General features: G+C 36.1%; 2 protein-coding genes across 5 annotated transcripts in view; one reads left to right on the top strand and one right to left on the bottom strand.

Moving 5' to 3' along the window:
- The window catches only part of LOC115445216 (active breakpoint cluster region-related protein), a 34649-nt gene extending 8957 nt beyond the window's left edge, over positions 1 to 25692 (bottom strand). The window contains exons 1-16 of one of the 4 annotated variants that reach the window (XM_037438550.1): positions 25287 to 25692; positions 19770 to 20013; positions 13791 to 13980; positions 13491 to 13647; positions 12973 to 13225; positions 12067 to 12262; positions 11573 to 11714; positions 3651 to 3767; positions 3226 to 3411; positions 2803 to 3000; positions 2427 to 2546; positions 2218 to 2340; positions 1886 to 2089; positions 1352 to 1564; positions 875 to 1070; positions 337 to 530 (exon numbers count right to left, since the gene is read on the bottom strand). In XM_037438550.1, the coding sequence (XP_037294447.1) occupies positions 337 to 530; positions 875 to 1070; positions 1352 to 1564; positions 1886 to 2089; positions 2218 to 2340; positions 2427 to 2546; positions 2803 to 3000; positions 3226 to 3411; positions 3651 to 3767; positions 11573 to 11714; positions 12067 to 12262; positions 12973 to 13225; positions 13491 to 13647; positions 13791 to 13980; positions 19770 to 20013; positions 25287 to 25568 (3015 nt within the window). In that variant the 5' untranslated portion in view covers positions 25569 to 25692. Of the gene's footprint in view, positions 1 to 336; positions 531 to 874; positions 1071 to 1351; positions 1565 to 1885; positions 2090 to 2217; positions 2341 to 2426; positions 2547 to 2802; positions 3001 to 3225; positions 3412 to 3650; positions 3768 to 11572; positions 11715 to 12066; positions 12263 to 12972; positions 13226 to 13490; positions 13648 to 13790; positions 13981 to 19769; positions 20014 to 25030; positions 25123 to 25286 lie in introns of those variants that run through there. The other 3 variants (XM_037438551.1, XM_037438552.1, XM_037438553.1) reach the window with 3 other exon arrangements.
- Positions 7455 to 9282, top strand: LOC115445232. The gene is made up of 3 exons (XM_030171445.2): positions 7455 to 7612; positions 7706 to 8223; positions 8992 to 9282. Exons 1-3 carry the CDS (start codon positions 7537 to 7539, stop codon positions 8995 to 8997), a joined length of 600 nt encoding a protein of 199 aa, XP_030027305.1. The 5' UTR covers positions 7455 to 7536; the 3' UTR covers positions 8998 to 9282.
- Positions 25693 to 25705: the final 13 nt, after the last annotated feature.

The following is a 25705-nucleotide window of genomic DNA, read 5'->3' as shown; positions in this document are numbered from 1 at the left end:
TCGATCGTGGTGCGCATGTTAGAGAAAACGAGATATTAATCGACATCGACAATTTGTCTACTCTCGTTCTCGAGATATCTCGTGATGCGCATGCTAGGCCGGCAGATCAGTAAAGTAAAAACTTGTGTGGGGGTGTAGTACAACGAGAAATTAGTTTCATATTTTACCTTACCATTGCGAGGTCTCCTACTTTCCTGTTCAGGGTAAACTTAAATAATTTCTTTTTCCGCATGTCAATTGCACCAATTACAAAAGTGATATTTCTTTAAAAGTTTACCTTTAAAATTCTGTTTACTATAACGACTAGTAAGTAAGTAGGTAAGTAAGATGATATACCTTGATGGCGCACTTGCCGCGCAGCACGGGACGTGCGGCGTCCTCGTATAGCAAGAGACGCAGGTTCTGCGAACCCTCCAGGTCGAGCGTGAAGCTCTCGTTCCAACGCGGCTGTGCACTGCGACACACCAGCTTCGACTTCGCCTTGCGAAAATAGTGTCCGTACGAGTCCACCTCTACCACTATGTAGTAATCTACAGAAATAAACAAACAAATATACGCACTTGCAACATTAGCAAATATTATGTTATAATTGAGTATAAGAAAACTTGGCGAATAAAACTCACGTAGAAAGGTCTGACATTTAGATTGAGATTATACCCCGCCGAAATCAACTATCGGACGAAATTAATAAACAATCCTGATCGTTACCATTATGTAGATGTCGCAAACAAACCAAACAAAATAATTGATATACGAACAACAGAATAATATGCTGATTTCATATAACAAATCCACAACTTCTCTAATGCAATTCCCGATATTATGTCGCATTAAAATAAAATTATCTATATATAGAAAATACAAAGTAGGACACCTGCGGCAGTGTCGAGCGGCGCAGTCATGCCGCCGATGTGCAGCTGCAGGTCGCCGAGCAGCAGCGAGTCATCGCGGCCGCTGCGAAGCAGGTACGAGCCCATGTCCGTCTGCAGGTAGCTGCGGCACGCCGTCACCCACGCTTGCAGCTCCAACATTGATATTGTATTCGAACCAGCCGGCGGCGCTGACGACGCCTGCAGGCGACATTTCATTAGAATTAGAAGCTTGAATGGTATTAATTATAATAATTGAGGTGTCAGCTCGTATCCAAGGCCCATTCAGAGTTTATCTGGATTCTGGTTTATATGTAAAAAGAATGGCTCAAAATTCAGATAGTCTCGTATCGGTTGACATTATATTAGGAATACACCACACAGTCATTAGGTCTAATGTCATTAATACGACACTAGGTAAAAAAAAGCACTACACCAGTGTGATTAGTTCTCGTGATGACTGAAGAGCCCGCAGTACGCACCTGCAGCGCGTGTATGGAGTCGATCCACTGCGTGCGCTCGTACTCGGAGGAGAGGAAGAAGATGTGTTGTCGCTGCAGCGCGGTGGAGCCGCCGGGCGCGCGCGCGCCCACGCGGAACATGAGGTTGGGCGACGCGAGCACCAGCTGCCCCTCCAGCTCCGCCAGCTTCTTGCGCTGCTTCTCCGCCGCGCCGCGACCGCCAAGAAGCTTTTTCTATCACAATTAAAAAAGCTATACTCTAAATTTATTATAGATGGAAACTGCAAATTAGCAAAGTTAAAGTATAGCCATGCTGTAGATACTTTGCTGGGTTGAAAGGGTGGGTTCTACAATGTCACAGAAAATCAATGTGAATTGACAATTTAAAATTGTATTTTATCTAGTGTGAATTCTGGAAGCCCAAGCAATCTATTCGGATTTATTTCTTTTAAAGCGAAAATGTTTTCATCACTCTTTTTATGATTGCGGGCATTGCATACACATTAGCACATTACCTACACTATAAATAAAAATATTTCACAATTAAGTCATTACCTTGTCGTCGCTGGCGGCCCTCTCCTCGGCGAGTATCTGGTCGCGCACGGTGGAGGCCTGCGACTTGAGCGCGACGATGTTGGCGGGCGAGGTCTCGCGCGCGTCGGCCGCGCCTGCGCCTGCGCTGTCCTCCTCCACCACCACGATGTCCGGCAGCGGGATAAACCACTTCAGCTCGAACGTGAACTTGTCTCGCCCCGACGCCTAGAACCATATAAGCGTATTACGGGCTAATATTTATCAATCTTTAAGGAAATCAATTATTTTCTTCAAACAAATACGTAATATAATTAAAATTCTAAAGTAGTTATCAAACTTTTTTTTATTATTACCTTATATTTAGCACAAGCGATAACATCGTTGAAAAGAAATAGATGCCTTAATTTCCTATGCCCATCTGATAGCTCCACGATAAACGAGTTTTTTACGAGTCTTCTTTGAGCGCGATCCGCATTCTGTAAAACAAGTGGCCATTCGTTTTACGATAGTGAAAATCATGTTTACAATAATTTATGAATGAATCATATTAATATTATTTTACCGGAAACATGGACTTTGTCTGTATAATATTAAATTCATCCAAAAAGTGTTGCGTCATGTTGAGGGCGTCGGTTAGCATCGCGTGGTCAGGATGACTCGCCGGTGTATACTTTATTAGATCCTGCAAGTAAAACGAATGATATTTTATTATAGTCACAACCAAACTCCCTGACAACTAAACCGAGTTTTCAGTCAAAAACATCACATTTTAGTCAATTATTGTACATTTTGTAAATACCAGCTACGGCTATTATGAGCCGGCCACGAGACTGACGCCCTTATTCTCCATATAGAGTCATACATTTTTGGAGGAATTCGCTTGTAGCGTCAGGCTAGTGGCCCCGGGTACGGTGGGTATGGCATGTGATGAGCCTCACGTGCAGCACGAGCGCGTTCTTCTGCACGCGCGCGACGGGCTTGTGCAGCAAGTCGTCGAGCGACATGGGCTGCCCGTGGCACGAGATCTGCCGCGTGAGGTGCGCGAAGCTCTGCGACGTGCCGCAGCGGCGCCGCACCGCGTCCGTCGCGCGGCCGTAGTTGTGCAGGAACGCGCCGTATATATTTATGTTCTCCGCCTGTTTCAATAGAGATCATAAAACATTTGTACATACAAACTATACACTATTGTATCTTTAATGTAAAAAAAAAAATGCATTTCTACATAAGACCTAACTTGTGTAAAATTTTCATAACAACATATTTGCATGATCGTATAATTGAAGTTAATTTAATTAACTCGCGTAATTAGACTCACGAATGAACCAAAAAGAATATGTAGATAAATTACTCAAATTACTTACCATTTTCTTGAAATGTATGCCAACAGACAGCGGTTCCTCCCAACTGGCGACAGCGTTTTTGAGCCCTTCGAGGAAGTTCTTGTGCAGTTCATGAAGCTCGGATATCTTGTAGAATATAGTACTGAACTCTTCTTCCGTTATGACTGGTTGGGATGTCGATAGTGTTGCTTTTATTGCGTTCATATACTGTGAAATAGATGATAACTATTAGTATGTTTACCTCTCAGTTTGTTACAGACTAGTTTCTCTCGAAATGACTTTCATGAATATGAACTAAGAAGTTTCTAAGCAACTAAGTACTTTTTCGGAAGAAAAAGCAACTATCGCCAAGCTCTAGTCCATAGACTACCTATGTAGAAAAATATCAATTCAATCGTTATTTAGAATTTATGTATATGATATAAGTCTACGAGCTATAACAATACCTTTTCCATTACATAAAGACATTCCACATAAACAGTTTCGCTCTCAATGATACTGGTGATGATACACCGATGCATCATAAGGCGCTCGGCCTCCGCATTGTTGCTGGAATTCGGCTCCTGTAACAAACAAAAAGTTTATAATTAAACCATACATTTAATACTCAATCTTACATAAAAGCGAAAACAATGGCCTATAGTGCGTTTGTTTACAGAAACAGTCACCATAAAAGGCTAAACATTCAGACGGAAACGCTGTAACGAAAGGATCGTAACATCCTATTTCATGCTTGCGCATTAAGCATGGAACTCCTACGGTGTTTACCAAGTTTATTTTTCGTAACTTACGTTCTATGTCACAATTCTGAAAGTAAGTATTAAACGTAAGAATTTTGCTAAATTATGCATTATGTACTATGTTTTGTACATTTTTCAACAGGTTCAGAATTAAATGGCATTGATGAGAGCCCATTTTACGACACTATCATTTTCAGTGATATTGCGGACGTGTTGAATGAATTTGAAAATCATGTAGTAAGTACTTTATATTTAAAATAGATATAAAAAAAAAAATATAGTTGCAATAAATAAAAATGAAATCTGATTTGTGTTTTAGAATTCACCGATTGATGCGTTCATAAATAGTGACAGTGCAAGCGGCGAGGACATAGAGGAATTATTATCGGAGTACCAACATTATTTAGACAAAGCGCAGAAACAAAGAAAGACCTACACAGACAAATCGAGACTTAAAAATAAAGTACCCTTAATTCATCACGAAAAGTATATTAAAACGAAACCTGGTATGACCTCCAATTATAATAAATACTATTTTAAAGGAGATTATTATAATAAACAATCACTGAAGTTTCCCGAAGCTCAGTACGACAACCCGATAGATTTATTCATTCCACTAAACTCAAAAACCAAATACTCGAGTAAAACTGAAGCAACAACGGTTTTGCCGAGTGACAACCGTGACAAATTTACCGTTAACGAGAAAAAAATATTAGATTTACCTCAAATTATATACAAATCGAATTATGAACCTAATAAATCATCTTGCTTTTGTAAAAGGAACAGATTGCCGTGTGATTGCAAGTGCATACATTGCATGATATCGGTCGACTCTTTCCCCGGACAATACACGGAGCGCTCAAATATGTATGATGATAAAAAACCTTTTCGGAATCCTTTCTTATCGGACATATCATTCAAAGGCCCTGACTATATTTCTGAGGACAAAACGGGCGATAACACACTCAACTTTAGAATTAAAATTGATGTTTCGATGCCAAAGATGCCTTTTGGAAATTTATTGAGAACTTTCAATCCTGGTAATACAGTAGATGACGACAATGATTATTCCAAAGCTGCCAATTTGCCATTACCTTTTTACAATTTCCCGATTCCTATCGATACGATCGGATATAATAAGATAAAGTTTAGTAAACACGATTCAATGCCATTGCATAAAATGACAATTCAGAGGAAAAAGAAATCTAAAACTAATAGTAACGGTAAGAAACATAGAAAAAAGCTTATAACGTTCCACAATATCAAGATAGAACCACAATTCTTCACAACGCATTTTGAAGATATTTACAACAATCGACAATCAACTAATCTTACAACAGTGACACAATCTACTTTTGCGCCAAATGTAACTGACAAGCTCGAAACTGAAAAACCATATGAAAATCAAAACTTGAAAGAAAATCACACAGAAGATACTATTTATTTAATGGTAAACATAACAAGTGACGCAGGCAATAAAACAGATGTGCATAAAAATGAGAATAGTGTTGAAGCAGACTATTTCAAGAAAGTAATATCTAATTTCACGATTGACAAGCCAATGAAATTGCGCACGAAACGAGATGTTCCCATTGTTCTTACCACAGAGATAAACAGTACAAATAGTGTAACAATAAACGATTTGTCTGTTTTGCCAATTTCAAAGAATAATTCCAAATCAACAACAGAAAGAAATAATATAACCAAATATGATAATGTTTTATTCTCTGACGTTGAATTGTTACACTGGCCTAATAGTAATATATCAGGATATTCAAAGAACATAACAGCTATTATATTAGAAAAGGAAAATAAAAAGGCTAAACTAAACGTAAGCAAAGAGACACTGCGCCGGAATCACACACACGCCCTAGAACAAGCAATATTCGGCGACGTGAATTGGAACGATGTTGATACGATTGCTCCAACCTTTATGTCTTTCGTCGGCAAATATATAAAAGGAGCATTAACATTTTGTTCTGAAAGTGTGTGTCATTCTATGAAATGTGCAGAAAAAAAATGCGTTCATAGAATTTGTTCGCCGGACGAAAGAATGAATAACAAAGGGCACTGCGCGGGATCAAATAGTACAGGTAAGCCAGTAAATAACTCATGAACCTTCTTATCGTTGATGTTTATTTTACCGTTAGAGTCTAATGTGTAGATATGTAAGACAGGAACGGTGGTAGTCTTTTCAAATATTACATATTTTAACGCAAAATTAAATAAAGTTTCTTTTCAATTTTAGACAGTGTCGTATCGATGGAATCAATAATGGATTTGCCTTCTAATATCGCATTTGAAATTGTTGATATTCTGCATGACAAAATGTTGGGAAAACTGTTCGGTAAAGTGACTCTATGTATCATGTCGAAATGCATAAGTTTTGCGGCATCCAAGAAAATGTTTACGAAGTCGAAATGTTCCATTAAAGAATTTAATCTCTCAGGCCATTGTGCAAATATGAAAAGCAAAAAAAATGTGTAATTTGTATGTGACATAATAATGTTTAGAAAATATACCAAAAGGTACAACAATATTTTCGTTTTTATAAACCTTTGTTTAGAGTTGAGATGTGATAAGGAAACGGCTTCATAAAAGTACCCGTTCGCATAGCTAGTTAATCATACAGCAATACTCATTATGAAGTCAATTTATGTGGGATCACTGAAAAACTTAGCTGTCATATTAACAGCTTTTATAATGCATTTCACAATCATAATGTCACTGGATAACGGAAACGTATGTATCGATTTATTACATTTTAACTAACTGTGCTTTATTTTCAAATATTTTATTGTACTGTCCTTATCATTTAGGGAACTCGGACCCTTTTTCTAAATCCGTGGAGCAAAATAAAAAGAGCCACTCCGAAAATATTACAGTTCGACGCGAACGGAAACGTCGTACAGAAAAATATTTCTACAGAACAATTTATAAGTTTCCAACAATTAATACATGCATTTGGTAATAATGCAGTTATCAAAAATTTTGTTAATTACGAAGACGTCAACCAGCTGAACTCTAGCTTGATTTTGAAAGGACTTGCAAATTATATGTCTATACTTTTTGCGAAACCGCAAAAACCGAAAAAATTAAAAATATTGACAAACTGCGATAAATCATTAAATATATGCAGATTTGTAGCTTGTCCTAATGTGGACGATTATTGCACCTTGTGTGAGGTGAAAATTAAAGACAGCAGTACAAATTCCACTTCTTGTAAAAAATACGACACAAGTTTTTTAACAACACAAAGAAGAAAACTGATGAAAAAACATTCAAAACCTAGCAACTTTGCAAATAAAAATTATAATTTTAACTTCTTAAAGTAAGTTACTCAGTAGAAGAGGACAATGACTGTATGTTAAATTATGTACATTGTGTTTAGTACACCCAATAAAAATCTATTTGAGTGAAATTAAAAGGTTTCCTGTTATGGTCGTTTGTTGCTCATTAAGTAAACATTCCCGAGAGAAGCTTATCTAGTCACAGATAGGAGCGCGCTTAGTGGAGGTGGGTATATAAGGCGCGGTGGGACTCTGCAAACATTAATTCCCGTTAAGTGATCCCTACATTCACGCATCTCAGCATGTTACGTAAAAGTCTTGTGATAGTTTTACTTTTGTGCATCATACACGCGAGCTTGAGTAAACCCACAGCAAGCAGTGAGTATATTTTAGATTCTTATTATAATAATCTTTATCTAATTATAAAGTTAACAATATTAAAATGATTTTCACGCCTAATATCGCTTGCAGAAGAGCTAACAGAGGGTCGCGGTATCGTTTCAACAATATGGGGATATATAACATATCCATTCACATTTTGGCGGTACAGCGAACCAGACCCGGTTGTGACCAACATCGGAACAACGACATACGGGCCTAACGACATCATAGAGATTGGAAAACACAACGTCACTATATGGTGCAACGATCAAACTTGTACGACAATGAAATGCGACAAAATAGGATGTAGGAATATCTCATGTAGTATTTACGACACTGACATGACTGGCGAGTGTCGAGAATACAACACTCTTAACCCTGAAGAAACACCGAGCCCCCCCGTCACTCCAAAGCCGTTTGAGAACAAAGTTACGCAAGCGACAGCTGTGGTTGCGTCTAGCGTGTCTCCTACTCCGGCGCCTACGACAATTGACAACAATCCAAAGGATGAACATCTACTTGAATTAGAACAAGCACTATCATCTACAATAGAAGTACGCCCCAAAGATCCGGTTGAAACATCCTCCGTTGAGAAACCACGTAACAAGGTTAGTCGCAATATTATGGAGTATAACCACGATTACTAATAATTACTTATATAATTTGCTTCTATAATGATATTAATCTACTAGCTTCTGCTCGCGGCTTCGCCCGCTTGAAGGAGCTTTTGGGATAAAAGCACCGTTATTTATCTTCCTGGGATAGAAAGTAGCCTATAACCTACCCAGGGTCCTTAACTATCTCCATACCAAAATTCATAAAACCCCGTTCAGTAGATTTTGAGAAAATCGATAACGTACAGACAGACAGAAAATAGGACACTTTGTTTTACAATATGTATAGATAAACTACAAGTACTATTAATAGTATTGACACGCAGGTAATTCATAATTGTACATTATAAATTCATTCGTTTAAATATGATAAATAATTTAAATGATTTATTTGTGAGTCAACAACCATTTTAAAATAAATTTACGTACAAGTTTCTCATACCGTTAAAATTTCCTATTTCATTAAAATCTGGTGCTTCGACAAAATACGTTTTACTTTTAGAGTGAACAAGGAGCGAAATTGCCTCATCCGTCTTATGGCAGGGAAGATAGTTTGTAAATCGCGTGATTCTGATTCTACATCTGATGAGATTCGATTATATGCTGATATGGCGATAGAAAGACCTGCTGGCATATTGGATAGAAAAAAACTCTGCAAACCTGACAAGAGAAACACCAGTTATATACTATACATTCAGGGATAGAGGCGTTTACATTTACATGTATCACTAAAATTATGTAAATGATCATTATTTTTTGCAGATCTGAATGAAATACCGAGCCCGGAGCCAATACCATCATTCATCAAAGATGTATACGTTACAATACCTAATAACGTTAATTCCACGCTGCGATATTCCAACTAGAATTTTGAACAAGCTCATAACAAACGTACAAATGGACTTGGATTGGTTCTACACTGCATTTCACTACGAAAATTGTAAAACCAAATACTGTAAATATTTACAAATCAGAAAAAAATGTGCAACAAATAAAATTTAAAAAAATGATTTAAATATAAATAAAAACTACTGCTTCCCCTGGAAGAAGTGACACTAGTTCTCTTAATACTATTTTAAAGAAAAGGTAAAGTAGACCAATATTTCTGGAAAAGTTGGTTTTATTATTTACAAAGTTACGTAACTTTATTTACTTTTTATCTTATTTATCGCCCAGCTTGAGATAGATAAGGTACAGTAAAGCTAACTTAGATAGCGCACGTGTTTAACTTAAGAGTAATTAAGTAATTCTTAATATTAAAAACATCCTTATAGGATATAATTTGTCATTGTCTTATATTATTATAGTATACAATATAGTAGAATTTTTTTTTCTGTAATCTATACTATTATATAAAGCTGAAGAGTTTGTTTGTTTGTTTGTTTGTTTGTTTGTTTGAACGCGCTAATCTCAGGAACTACCGGTCCAAACTGAAAAATTCTTTTTGCGTTGGATAGCCCTTTGTTTGTGGAGTGCTATAGGCTATATATCATCACGCTATACCCAATAGGAGCGGAGCAGTAATGGCCAATCTCAGGAAATACCGATCCAAACTGAAAAAATCTTTTTGCGTTGGATAGCCATTTGTTCGTGGAGTGCTATAGTCTATATATCATCACGCTATACCGAATAGGAGCGGAGCAGTAATGGCTAATCTCAGGAAATACCGGTCCAAACTGAAAAATTCTTTTTGCGTTGGATAGCCCTTTGTTCGTGGAGTGCTATAGGCTATATATATATATCATCACGCTATACCCATTAGGAGCGGAGCAGTAATGGCTAATCTCAGGAACTACCGGCCTAAACTGAAAAAATCTTTTTGCGTTGGATAGCCCTTTGTTCGTGGAGCGCTATAGGCTATATATCATCACGCTATACCCAATAGGAGCGGAGCAGTAAAAGCTAAGCTCAGAAACTACCGGTCCAAATTGAAAAAAATATTTTTGCGTTGGATAGCCCTTTGTTTGTGGAGTGCTCTTAGTTATATATCATCACGCTATGACCAATAGGAGCGGAGCAGTAATGAAACATGTTGCAATAAAACGGGGACAATTTATTAGTTTTGAGAGCGTCCGTTGCGTGCGCTGCGTAAACGGTTAAAGTTATGCAACAATGATGTATGACGGGATTGTTCCTCTTAAAAAGTTCAAAAAAATATATTATAAAACAAAGTCCCCCGCTGCATCCGTCTGCCTAAACGTGTTAAACTCAAAAACTACCCAACGTATTAACATGAAATTTGGTATGGAGACAGTTTGAGACCCTGGGAAGAACATAGGCTCCCGGGAAACTACTACTTTTATAACGGAAATCTTTAGCCTGAAAAACTTTATAACGCGGGCGGAGCCGCGGGCAAAAGCTAGTTTAAAATATATAATAGGTATAAATCCCGAGTCGGGCAAAGTGATATTTGGGTTTTTCTACTCAGTATCAGCCCGGAGTCTGGAATTTGTGCCCGATATGGCGATAGGCTCGCCCCCTATCACATCATGGGACGGAACATACTTGGCGAAAAGTGGGTGCCTTGGTTGCGCCTCTGCATACCCCTTCGGGGATAAATGCGTGAAGTTATGTATGTATGTAATTAAGATACTGGATAAACAAATACGGTCATAATTTTATTAATAAGGATGTAATGCAGTATGCACATAAAGAAAATAATAATTTTATTAGTGTTTTACGACATAAATATTAAATCCAACCTTTCGTTTGAATTTATATTTAAAAAATCAAGGAACCAAAAACGCATTTTACATGAACATAAGTATGTTTACAAATAAACATGCATTAACGCATAAAATTATTATTACGTTAAGTCAAAACTGGCTCAACGCTACCTCATTCGTAATTCACTTATAAAATGTTATACATAAAAACATATGATTCATTGGTATATTTTAATCTACATATTATAAAACAATCTGTCTGTTTGATTAAATACCATAAAATCAAAAACTAATAAACCAATTTTGATGAATTTTGGCATGCAGATAGTTTTTGAAAACCTGGAAAGGATATAGGTACTATTGATCCAGGGTAAATATGTACCGAGGCTATTTTTTTGTCAAAGAAAACCTCGTACACGCGGGCGGAAATGGCGAGCAAAACCTAGTGTTAGATATGTTTGTAATGCAGATAGCTGCATCTAGCAGCACTTTGCAGGTTTCCTAGCGAATAACAGTAGTCTAGAAATTAACAAAACTTTCTTGTGGTTTATTGCGTAGAACCAAAAACAAATATTATATTCCAATATTAATGATATAATCAATGTTTCCAAATCAATAAACATAACGATTACACAGGTCACAAGTTCCATAAAGTAGTTAAGTTTTAAGAACATTACCTGAGTCTGTAATTTCCTGATAGTGGGCGGCGTGGCGCTAGTGTCGGTGTCGGACGATATTGTTCTGAGGAGAAGCGGCGTGTCACTCGAATCTCCTAGCTCTGTTCCCGATTCACTTGGCTCCGTGCCCTCACCTCCTTGTCTATAGAAACACAGTTCATGTTGTAATTATTATTGTTATGTAATGCATAGAAAAATTGTATGGTCCTTAGCCAATCCGAAAACCGAAAACCGCCTATTCCGAAACGTAAAGCTTTTCGATATTAGCGACAATGCAATATTTTTATTTTTGCTTTCATTTGAATGAATTTAATGTACAATAGATTAAAAAATAAATCTATATTTAATATAATATATTAAATAAATCAATTTAACATAACTTACTCGATACGAATACTAACACAAGTCTTTATTATTAGTGCCACAGAACAAAACCTCGGACGTGTAATGTTAAAGCACTGCATAATTGCCGACAAAAAATTAGAAACCCATACTGTATGAAGTAGTGTATGTTGACGTAGTTGGGCGCGACGGCGCAGGGCGGCGAGTCGGGCGCGCGCGGCGCGGTGGGCGCGGCGGGCGCGGCGGGCGCGGACGGCGCGGCGTGCGCGCCGAGCGCGGCCGGCAGCGCCAGCGTGCTCGCGCCGCTCGACCCCTCCTCCGCGCTGGACCCGGTGCACCCCGTGCCGCCTGACACAATAACAAACAAACACACATCATACTTTTTCCCCGAAAAGGTCAGCAGAGCTGCGACCAAGACAATCAATTATCGCTAAATGTGGTCCCATAGCGAGCCTATCGCTATTTCGAGCATAAATTCCAGATTCCGGACTGATAATGAGCAGAAAAAACCAAGTATCACTTTGTCTGACCCGAACAGTAATACTAATGCTCGGAAAGTACGCAGTATAACTCCGCCACCGAGGCACCACCTGACACACAATGGTATATTACGTAAGATACGGGTCGCTATTAGTGAACCCGACTGGGATGTAATGCTGGGGTTAAAATAGTAAACTTCGTACACATAGTATTTATCTAGTAACATCGGCCAGCATAACTATTTTTACTCAGTCTTTCATTGTTTTTAATAATTATCCTTAACCTTATGTTATAAATCTCCCCACCGCGTCTGTCTGTCCGGACGCCATAAACACAAAAACTACTAAACCGATTTTCATACGATTTTTACCAGTGGACGGAAGGATTTAAAAGTAAAGTTTATATTATGTATGATTGAATCATTAATGTTTTGAATGACAGAAAAAAAATACAAATCGTGCGAATGCGCGGCGAGTCGCTAGTATATTATATTTTGATGACACCGAATTACTGTGAAATACTGTGTATACGTTTAAAATAAATTTTAATAGTAAAAATAATAATCGTATAAATCATACCTGCTTGGATATACACATATTCGCCATCGTTAATATCAACTGGCACTTGATCATAGTAAGGTTCGTCTTCCGATATGTGCACGGCGGCGGGTATACTCTCGAGGGATATAGGTGCCGACTTATCCGCGTCCGTGCCTTCAGGAATGTCCGGTGTGGTGGACGTCACTTCTTCATCAATTGACCGGGGAGTCGCCGCGCCGCCAGATCGCTTGCGTTCCGACGATAGTGAATTGATAGACTCGTAGCTTTTGACCTAAAATATTTAATAACATCTATATTTTCCATCAAATATATGTCATATTTTGTCAATCCTATGTATGCAGAACTTCGCATATTCGATTATTGTTATACATGAAAACAAAAGAGGTGGTAAACTCATAAAGTTTATGTAAGTATAGAGCTTATTAGCAATCTACTGAGGAGAAAAACTCTAACATTGATTTATAGATTCAATCAATAAATAAAATCCGTATGTGGTAATACGTAGCTAATCACCACAGACTAATTGCAATACTCACTCTTTCGCTGATAGAGGGCGTTGACGCCCGACTAGCGATGGACTCGCGTGACTCCGCGTTGCGGATTCTACGGCCCAGTGACGACGGCGGGCTGTCGTCCACCAGGCCAGTCTCCGGGAGCGACACTCCGCGCTTGTTGAACACTTTTGGTGGGGGCCTAAATAAAAAAAAAATCGATAGAATATAATATATTAATACCATAGAATACTAATGAGTGTACGTAACTATCAAACAAGTTTTAATGAGCAAATTTATTTTCAAACTCGACTTTATCTTGCTAATAATTGTAACGAATCTTACTTGGGTGGTACTTTCTTCTTGGCGGCTCCTACAGGATCGACGGGACTACTTTCTGACTGCGGGGACTCCTCCGCTTTCTTAGACGCATTCTCTGCTAATTTCAGACCATTAACTTCGATGACTGTTACAAAATCACCAGTTTGTGATGTTGGACGGTTTTTAGCTTGATTAGGACTTGTATCTGCTGCTACTGCAATATTTGTATAGATTATATTTATTATGAAGATAAAATAAGTCCTGAAACTATTTAGAAATGTCCAACATGCATCCATAAACATTCAACATTCCGAAACTATTTAATTTGCATGGGAAATCGAAAGAAATCTAATTCGATTATACAACTAAATCACGTATCACGTTGTAGGCACTGTTAAGTTGTGTAACAATGTTAGCCAGTCACGTTCATGTCACAAATAGGATCAATTACTAAGTTTGATTGCAATATAATTATAATTTGTTTGTTCGCGGACATTGTATATTTTATTGTAGTAACGATGCATTTTTCTAGTACACTTTATAAACGGCTAAATTTGGCATTTAGTTAGTTACTTAAAGCATTAAATTTGGAATAAACAAAATCGGCGTTTTATTTGTACGCATAACTATGAAATATTTAATGATTCCTTATGTTTACGCGAATGTTAGACATTGAAATAAAACAATTCGGATTTTCGGATTCGGATAACATCGCGATTTTTCATTTATGATTTTCTCACGATGTTTTGAAGACCTTGCAGCTTTCATGGTCACGGGACGAAAAATCATAATACAAAAAACGGCGATAAAATTCGTATTATTTTTAATTCGATATGAAATCATTTTCACCAAAAAACCTGATAAACAGTAATAAAGTATAAGAAACAGCGTTATAATATTGCAACCAATGATTTGTAACATCTGATATATCAGTGTGAAGGACGCAGCTCAGTATATTATATCATACATTTCGTTAGGTAACTAAAAAAATGATATATTGTATTTTAAGAATTTACTGTCTCAATGGCCAGTGTCATTTTGTTTTAAACTTAATCATCTTTTGTTTTTTTCTCATCTACTATTTGTGTATTATGTTTACAGCGTTGTGTGCCATAAATTCTGTTCTATTGTGTTTAAAAGGTTAAATTCTAAATAAATCTTAGGGTGAGATCAATACTGCCAACATAAACATAGACCGAATCACTAAAATGTTTAAAATTATCCATTTCCAACAATTATTTTTGGATAAGCTGTATATTTACGCAAATTTCGCTTTTTAAATAAACTTTATAAATCAATAATAATAACCCCCCCAAGGGATCACCTTGTCGCGGTGGGGGGGCTTACGGGTACTGGGTACTGGCTTCTGCAATGGTTTAACATCTTACCACTCACAATATACACCTATACACCTATCCAACCAACGATCCCAAACCCACTCTGTGGAGAAAAATATGGAGAGTCAAACTAAAAGATATAATTTGCGGCCGCTGCCCGGGGGTCGCCGGGGCGCATCTGGAGCCAACGCTGGATGCCTCAGTATGCGAACCGTTGGCGACGGGGGACTGAACAGGCGGGTTCCCCTCGAAAAATGTACTACAGCCGACTCATCATCATCTTCACCTCCTTCCATTTCACCCTCTGACCGTTCACTCTTTTCAAACATCCCATCACCATCATCAACTCATAGCTTATTCCGTGCTCCTAATTCATCACCATCTTCAAGTTATTCAACCAGATCAAAACGGTCAACAACTGTTGTGCAGGAGGCATACGCCGCTAATCCTATACCCACTGCTGGCCCGTCATATTGTGTGCGGAAAAAATGGACTGAAGACATGAACCGATATATATGGCACACATACTTAACAATCACAAAGTGTGAGACAGTCCTGATGAATAATTACCTTGAACCGCTTCATTATCAATTTGATCATAAATACCCAGAAATGCAAGTATCTCGACAACGTATAGGCGACCAAAGGCGAGCAATCTTAAGAAGAAAATTATTATCACAAGATATACTCGATGAAATACGTAGGGAAGTAAGCGAACATACACAAACTGACAGACAATCATTCAGCCACAATTCAAGCGAATCCGTAGCCTTATCACACACACAGCATAAAAATTCTAGAATGAAATGGTCAAATGATATTAATGACGAAATCATAGTTTGTTATTTTGAAGTGACGGAACTGGAATCAAATAAAACCGGTTATAGACAAAAGCTTTATAACCTATTTAAAGAAAAACACCCACATCTCTCACATCTTACACAACAAAGAATCGCAGACCAACGAAGATTGTTATTCAATAATAAGACACACGCGAGTAGAATTCAGGAATTAAAAAGACAAGTAGAATTAAAACTTGGTGGTAACAGCAATATATACCAAACTCCTGTAGAGCAAAATTTTGTTACATCTGATAACGTACAACAAATCTTACCTACAGCCACTGAAACTGAAGTTACAATAGACTCAACATTAACACAACCCGACACGCATTTAGTTGTTGACAATTTACCTATAAATAATCAAAATAATTTAAATCGAACGATAGGGCACGAGATAGATATTAATTTAATTGAAACAGAATTCAACACAGCAATATCACGATTCACCGCCACTGATCCAGAAGAAAGGCCTTATATTCCCAAACAGAAAACATCACGCAAATTATCCCAAACAATCCAATACCTTAATAGTACAGTGCTGCCAAAACACCTCAACCACGATTTAGATTTTATGTCATTGCATACAATGATTTATGCGGCAGCTTTCACAGCGGCTGTCTGCAATGGTACCAAGATTATTTCGGAAACAAATATAGAGAAGAGAGGTTATAAAAAAGCCTAGGTGGCAAAGAAGAATTGAACTTCGAATAGATAAATACAGGGTAGAAATAGGTAGACTTACTCAATACATCTTAGGAAATAGGACTCGAAAAATCATAAAAACTGTAGAGGAAATTAAAACAAAATATAAAAACCACTCACAACACGAAGAACCCAACACAGAGCCACAACATTTTTGGACACATTGAAACAGAAATTACACGCAGCATCAACCCGACTAAAAGATATCTTACCTGCACAAAACGTACACAACAGAACTCAAATTTTAACAATAATGAAAAATCATTTTATAGAACTTTAGGTAAAAACGAACAAAATAATTCTGACGACTCTACACAATATCCAGCACCAGAGCACTTACAACAATTTTGGGCAAATATATGGGAAGATCCCGTACAACACAACGCGAATACTGATTGGTTACATAGTGGACCAGATACAACAAGTATAAACCAAATGATTTTTGAAATGATTTCTATAGAAGCGTTAACTAAAGTAATAAACCGCACACATAATTGGAAAGCACCGGGGACTGATAATATACACAATTATTGGTACAAAAAACTGACATGCATTCACCCATACATTCATTATCATATTACCCAATTCTTACAGGCACCACATACAATACCAAAATTCATAACCCATGGAATCACGTATATGTTACCAAAAGGCCCAGACTTAAAAAACCCAGCTAATTATCGACCTATTACATGTTTACCAACCATATACAAAATCATAACCGGATACATTAGTGACATTATTTATCAATACCTAGATGAACACAAAATACTAACAGAACAACAAAAAGGTTGTAAAAAAAATAGTCAAGGATGCAAAGAACAACTAACGATAGACTCTGTAATTATGAAACAAGCACAAATAAAAATAGAAACATTCACACAATGTACATCGACTACCAGAAGGCGTTTGATTCAGTACCTCATAGTTGGTTGATTCATGTGTTAGAACGGTACAAAATTCACCCTCGAATAATAGAATTCCTCAAATCGATTATGGCTCACTGGACAACAAAATTAAAACTAAATATAAACAATACAACTACAACTACAGATCCGATTAAAATACAAAGAGGCATTTTCCAAGGAGATGCGCTCAGTCCCTTATGGTTTTGCATGGCCCTCGACCCCTTGTCCGAATTGCTCAATAATACCGGTATAGGATTTAAATTAAAACACGAAAACTCACACTATACTATCTCCCATTTAATGTATATGGATGATATTAAAATCTATGCTTCTAACAACAGCGAACTTACGAAACTAGCGGATATCACACAATTATTCTCTGCTGACATACAAATGCGGTTTGGGGTTGATAAATGTAAAGTCCACTCCATCAGTCATGGTAAAACAATACAAAATACTTACATCCTAGATACGGGTGAAACAATTGAGCCCATGGATGAACACGCTACATACAAATATCTAGGTTTCCATCAGTCTAAACACATACTTCAGAAACGAGCTAAATCAGAAATCACTAAGAAATTTAAACTCAGACTAAATCAAATCTTAAGAACACAATTAAATTCTGGCAATATTATTAAGGCTATTAACACTTACGCTATACCAACTCTTACATATTCATTCGGAATTATACGCTGGTCCCAATCAGATCTCACAAAGTTACAACGGATTATTAATACACACCTAACCACATATAGAAAACATCACCCCAAATCCTGTATACAACGACTTACTTTGCCACGCAGAAATGGCGGCAGAGGAGTAATTGATATACGCAACCTACACAATAGCCTGATTACTAAACTACGACACTATTTTCACTGGAAAGCTGAGCATACACAACTTCATAAACACGTAACCGATATAGATAAAAGACTAACGCCACTTAACTTACACAATAAAAGCACTGAATCCCATCATCACATCACCACTGCACAACACAAGGCAGACATATGGCTTCAAAAATCTCTACACGGGAGGCACCCAGCCGATCTGAGCCAAACACACGTCGACAAAGTAGCGTCGAACGAGTGGCTGCGGCGTGGAGAACTGTTTCCAGAGACAGAAGCTTTTATGTGTGCTATTCAGGACCAAATTATAAACACACGCAATTATCAGAAGCACATCCTCCGAATTCCTAACCTTACATCTGAACAGTGTCGACGTTGCTACAGTGCCTCGGAGACGATACAGCATATAACCGGTGCTTGTAAATCAATCGCACAGACTGATTATAAGCACCGACATGATCAAGTTGCTGCTATCATTCACCAACATTTAGCATTCAACCACTCACTTATCACACACAAAACCGCATATTATAAATATAAACCCACATCAATATTAGAATCTGCAAATCATAAGTTATACTGGGATCGAACAATTATTACTGATAAAACAATACACTATAACAGACCGGATATCTTATTCTACGATAAAACTAATAGCACCATATACTTAATTGACATTGCTATACCTAACACCCACAACCTCGCATCTACATTCACAGAAAAAATTGCCAAATATGCCGACTTATCCATAGAACTCAAAAACCAATGGAAAGTACACACAGTTAAAACTGTTCCTGTCATTCTTTCTTCTACAGGTGTCATACCTCACTCCCTACACACCAGTCTCCAATCCCTTGGAATGCATAAGCTCTCGTACATACTCCTCCAAAAAGCAACAATTCTTAACACTTGCAGAATAGTTAGAAAATTTTTGTCCACATAGATTGTTCACCAGTAATTTAAAAACAACCATTTTTCGCTTGGCTAAAAAGCCCGCATTAAATGGATTTACCCCATTCGCATGGGAGAATAATGTTGTTAAAATATAATAATAATAATAATATTAGCCCTGTATTATATACTTGCCCACTGCTGAGCACGGGCCTCTTCTACTACTGAGAGACTATAAATCAATACTGGCATTTAAAGTCGGACTTAGGGACTATAGGAAGTAGGAATGGCGTTGGTAAGCGCGCTCTCAGCTCGCACAACTTTATAAATACAATACAAAATTCATAAATGTAACGCGTGTTTTAATAACGTTTGAGGTACGTCAGATTATTTAAGAAAGTCGTGTGCCCAAGCCCCTGGGCCTATATAATATTATAGATACTACCCACAATATAACACATAGCATACGAACCATTACTATCTTGCCGGTTCTCTGTCCTCTGCACAATTTCGCTGTTGCAGCGACGGCGAGCCTCTGCGGCGAGGTTGGACGATAGCTCGTTGATGCACTGGTTCACCGAGCTCCGCTCGCCCAGGTGGACGGGTTTGGTGCGCAGGAGCACCTCCTCGCACTCGGCCGTTTCCGTCGTCGCATCCTCGTTAGTACTGCTGAGGCTCGCTTCGCTCTTCTTGGATAGTGAGTTGGTATTGGAACCCTGAGATGCATTCGTAAGTTATAATTTTAAAAGTTATAGTTTTATATGTACTCTCACTACACTCAATTTATATCAATTAAAACGTAAGGGCCCAAAAACGGTTCTATTGCAATGAAACCAGAAAAATTATTCGTAGTTAATTATGTTGTATGAACACAACTTCCATTTTGTACGTAATTAATAACTTTATTTACATGGCAATGTTCAAGGTGAAATATTCCTCCCAATTTGCAAATAACATGGGTGTGACTGTACAGTGTAGGTGTGTCAACGGAGCGTTTAACTTTTTCCACAAAATGCCAATGCGCGCAATTACTCCATATTCAGCTAATTAATACAATGACATGTCTCCTGTTATAAATGAATTAACATGGCCCTAAACTAAACTTCTGCGTACAAATTGTCCACATAATCTCATATATGATGAAATATAGTACCTACAATAATGTTATGTACTTCTTTTCGCATGGAATTATTATTGAAATATAACTATTTCTCAAATTTTATGCGGTTTTTTATATTATTTTAATTTTCATATTAGATTTTATAACTATATCATTTTCTTTTATATTAACACTCAGTCGTCGTTCTCCCCTGACCATGCAGTGTAGGCTGCATTCTATGAAACGTGGGGAAGAAATTATAATACAAAACATCAAAATAGTTTCATTTCAATATTTAACATTCGCGTAACATAAGAAAACATTACTTTTTATGTCATTTGTAATTAGTTAAACTAGTTTTGGTGCAAAGGGAAACAATAACATAATTAGAAAAGAATTTGAATGCTACTTATTAATTAATTTGTGTTTTAGTTTAACACTATTAATTACCCCGTCACGTTAACGTCTTCAGTAAGTACAATCTTATTGTGTAATTTGTGAGACCATAAACATATATAATTATGTATGTTTAAACATTATTATGTAAGTTTATGAATTGATTATATTAATTTAATTTATAAGTAACACGACGTCATAGTAATGTAATACAAGTGAAGAGGTAGAATTTTTTTTTTGCGCAAATAGTAATTACACATGTCATATACATTTTACCTACTGTACGTAACCCCTTATTCTGTACATTTAATCCCCGGACCACGCATTTAAAAATACGAAAATTTCTAACCGATAATCACATGACATGTTGCCTTCATTAGAATACGTTATCTGAACATAGCAATTAGCAATAGTCTTGCTCGTTATCCGATGAAACATAAAATCGGCGAACTGGATGGTATACCTAATTGATTCTCATCTGCCTACCCCCAAGCTGTATATGCTGCTGTATGTTATAAACATTTCATAATATAATATAGTGAAAATGTTTATATTACTACAAAGAGACTAAGTAATTGCGGTACCTAAGTGTGTTAATCACATTCAGTTTAAAAGAAAGTGAATAAGTAACTATTGGTGCAAATGTGTGTCCAAACTAAAGATATTTAGTATTTAAGAATCACTATACTCGTAAAGCTGTATATTGGCTGATGTAAATAATTCGTATCAAATACATTCTACTTAATACATAATTTTAATTGTGTATAAGCAACCTAAGAGTATTATATTTTTACATGTAAACCTACTAAAAATCATTATAATAATAAATTTAGTAGTTCAACACAAAATGGTGTGAAGCATTATATTAAGAAAAACATCAGTAATTATACACGATCCATAAAGTCTATATTGAAGTGAAAACATTTCCTTTATACTAAAACTATTATTGCTTACGACCCAAACTTTGGCAAAATTCGAAAGTTTAGGCCTCAACATAAAACATTTTTCTTACCGCCATGATTACCCTTTGTCCGTTTGACATACTTTGTAAAATTAACTGAGGATTCGAATCTTCCTTCTTGGGACCTATTTTAATCATAAAAGATGGTTTAAGAAAATTCAAATTAGGCTGCGCTAGAATTGCGATGCGGAAAGTTTTTCTGACTTCAAGTGAAATACACGGCTCGGCGACTGGCGACTAGTACCTACACAGAAACAGGTGTTTTAAGGATTCTAACCCCAATACAAATCCCCCCAAGGCAATTCTTGTGCGGTCGGTCTCCACACCAAATGCATGCCCATACATGGGGGGATATTTGTCGCAGCCCTAGGTACATCAATAAGGTACATCATGTATACCTCATGGTTGCCAATTCACAATGAGGCCTATAAGGGCTCGCGCGAACAGTTCCTGGCCTTCTCTCCTCCTCCAATCCTAAGTGGTTTCCTTATCCTTCCTCCACACGTTCCCTGCTATCCCCACCAAACTTTCCTCCAGACACTTCAGTCACTAAGCCGGGGGTTCCAGTACCCCATTCGCAGGTTTCCCCCCGTTTTGAATGCGGGGTCCGATTGCCAAAACAAAAACCGAATACAAAAACTATCATCTATTTGACCTCACATTAGATATAAAACGAAATATTTGTCTATCAATAATTTGGGAACTTTGTTGGAAAGAACCCGATTTGCTTCCTATTGGGCAGTGGGATTGAATATTTTAAAATAATTAAAGGTAAAAATCATTCAATGTTTCCACATGACTCATATCCCATTTTAATATAGCCCTTTGATTGTATTTATTATCATAATTAACAGTTATATTTATATAAAAATTATTTAAGTTCAACAATTAATTTATTTTACAATTATATTGAAAGAAAACTATTTACAGATTTTATTTTTATATTTTGCGATAAAATCCATAAATAGTTTTATTTCAATGTCTAGCATTCGCATAAACATAACAAATCATTTTACAATAATTTTATGAAGAATGATTAATAACTTTACTATGATAATCTTTAACATGACAACAACACATTCTTAAATAGATACAAAAATAAACCAAATGTGTTGAGTGAATAGCAAGTATCAGTCACCTTAACCAATGAAATACATATGGTAATGTTTTTATTATGAGCCACCATGAGTCATAGGCATGCCTATTCACATACTGTATATTTTACTGTGTGACACAAGTTTAACAGGAAACTAATCTTTGTTAGCATGACTTAAAATATAATATTTTAGGTAGGACTATTTATGGAATAATGCCTGTCTGTCTCAATGGTGTAGTTGTATTGTGGTATGACTGCAGTGCTGAGGTCTTGGATTTGATCCACAGGATGGGCAAAGTGATATAGGCTTTTTCTACACTGTTAAAGTATGGAGACTGGAATTTTTGCCTGATATGGCAATGGGTTTGCCCCAATTACATCGTGGGATGGAATACATACAGCGGAAAGTAGGTGCACATTTGCATGTCTGCCTATCCTCCTCAGGGGTAAAAGGCGTGAGTTTCCATGTGTATAAAATATTTTTATGTCATTCTTTAACTAATAGAAATACTTATGTAAACAAAAAATAAGTCCAACTAAAAATAGGAATCTAACAAAAAATATTAATGGAAGTATTTTTTACTTTTATTTAGACGTCTAAATAAAAGCAAAAAATAATATAATCTAAATAATATATTAATAAATATTATAAGACTTATAAAATAAATCTAAGATAAAGTGATGTACTTTAAAAAATTCAATACAACCAACATGATGTTTGTACAACAAATGTTTTGTACAACATTCTATTTAACACAGTGTAATGTGTATGTAAACTTAATAAAAAATGAAAATGCTGTAAATCAACAGTTATTTTCACACGCTTCACAAAACAATCAAACGGTCAGCAATACATACTAATTGATATACAGTAATGAGCTGCTTACATTATAGTAACGTTAATATGGATAAGCTATGAATAAAACATGACATTATTTTAATAATGCTTCTCTGGATAAGAAGCTTAGAAATATTTTAATAATATTCATTTTGAGCAATTGGATATTTGCAAAGTAATTTAAAGTTGATGAGTATTATGTATCTATATACTAATCCTAAACATATGCATTGTCATATGAAAGGATTTTGACAACTCATATGGTCAATAAAATATGGTAATATAATTAGTGTGGGATAAAACTCAAGGTCTTTTTGCTGTCTAAGGAAACAAATGAATTAAACATATAAATTATATACTTTTCCATAATATTATTTAAAATTCTATATGTTATAAAGATATATTAAATGTAATTCCTAACATTAATTTGGTATACCATATAATATAGATTTAACGACAGTGATATTATTTTTTAAGTTTTTATTTTATTTACAGAAATATTAACACCTAAGTTATATTTTCAATCCATCACCCACTGCCTATATGCCTTCACCAAATTTTATTTCAATTTATAAATCTTATTTGGTATTATATTATAAAAATACAAATGTATAATGTGTTTTTTATTGATTTTAATCAGTCAAGTATGGATACAAAAGCAGAATAATACAATACTAAATGATTTAACACCTAATTATATTCTTATTGGAAAATGTTGAGCACATAAAATTAAGAGTAAGTTCAATGCCAAATAGTTTTATTGTAGCATTTATTACCACAGATTTATACGGGTATAAATAAAAAATCCTACAATTACTTATTCTTTCATATTTTCTATCATAAAAATTGATAAATATTTTGTACAGCTACCCTGTAAACTGTAAGTAATTCATGAGAAAAACAGACAGATGTTGGACTTGTATTTTATGTTAGCAATATGTTTAGTGTTTCTTTTGTATAAACAGGACAGAAAATAGATCCATTTGTAAATCAAATCAAGAAAATAAACAATTTCGATAAAGTTTTAAATTAAAAATGAAGAAAATGATATATCTACAGAAAGTTTTATATTAAATATATCTGAATTAAACACATAATGTGATATAACTATACCTTATTTATGCAGATATTAAGAGAGGTGGCCCCTTATAATGTCAATGACAGTGACAGAATTAAAAAGCAAATGTGTGGGTGTGTCATTGAGTTACTGATCAGATTTCACGTAAGTTACATAAGTATGTAGTTATAACTATTCTATATTTATTATTAAGGAGATATATAGAGCAAATAAGTCTTTAAAAATTTTACCACTTAGGCCTACAACACAATTAACAATGACATACCATGATAACCTCACCATTATAGTCCATATTATGTATAGTATAATGATACAGCTATGTTTATACAGTTAATAAAAAGAAACATACGGACTTTTGCCGATAATGCGAGTAATTTATACAATAGATAACGTTAATCTAATGTAGATAAGTAAAAGGAGTGAAATTATGAATGTGACAAATTCAGTTGTATTGTCCTGGCTGTGTGTCCGTGTGCTGTGAGCACGCCTATTAATATAGTCGATATAGATATGAGAGTTACCTGTTTACTATCGGACGGCTTATCATCATCGTTCACGTCAGCCCCTGAGGGTGGAGTCGTCTTATTGCTTTGTGAAGCAGCCTTGTGTTTCTCAACATCTGATAATAGTGTCTCTAAGTACTCCACATAAAACTCCTCTTTCTCTAACTCCTCTCTAAGTACAGCTACTTTCTGTTTGTGTTTAGCCAAATTGGCCCTGACATCTTCCTCCCAAGCGGCTGGCAAAGCACTCTCTGGAAATCGTTGCACCCAAACGCGCTGAAAATCTCCGAAGACACTCATCTCTCACAAAACGATTTCATGACAATATTGTGTTATAAAAAATGACCAACAATTAATAAAATTGTAAACTACTTCCAAAGTAAAAATGTATCACAAAACTCTGTCATCGCATCGCAAAATCTCTTTATTTGTCACAG

This window comes from Manduca sexta, chromosome 14 (genome assembly GCF_014839805.1).
Source record: "Manduca sexta isolate Smith_Timp_Sample1 chromosome 14, JHU_Msex_v1.0, whole genome shotgun sequence".
Lineage (NCBI taxonomy): Eukaryota > Metazoa > Arthropoda > Insecta > Lepidoptera > Sphingidae > Manduca > Manduca sexta.
Note: the sequence above shows the minus strand (reverse complement) of the source record. Positions and strands in the feature narration are given on the sequence as shown.

What these genes read in the sequence shown, in the direction of transcription:
- LOC115445232 (XM_030171445.2), top strand. Translation starts at nt 7,537, where the DNA reads ATGTTACGTAAAAGTCTTGTGATAGTTTTACTTTTGTGCATCATACAC. An exon ending in GAGTAAACCCACAGCAAGCA is followed by an intron (nt 7,613 to 7,705) that starts GTGAGTATATTT and finishes TATCGCTTGCAG; the next exon opens with AAGAGCTAACAGAGGGTCGC.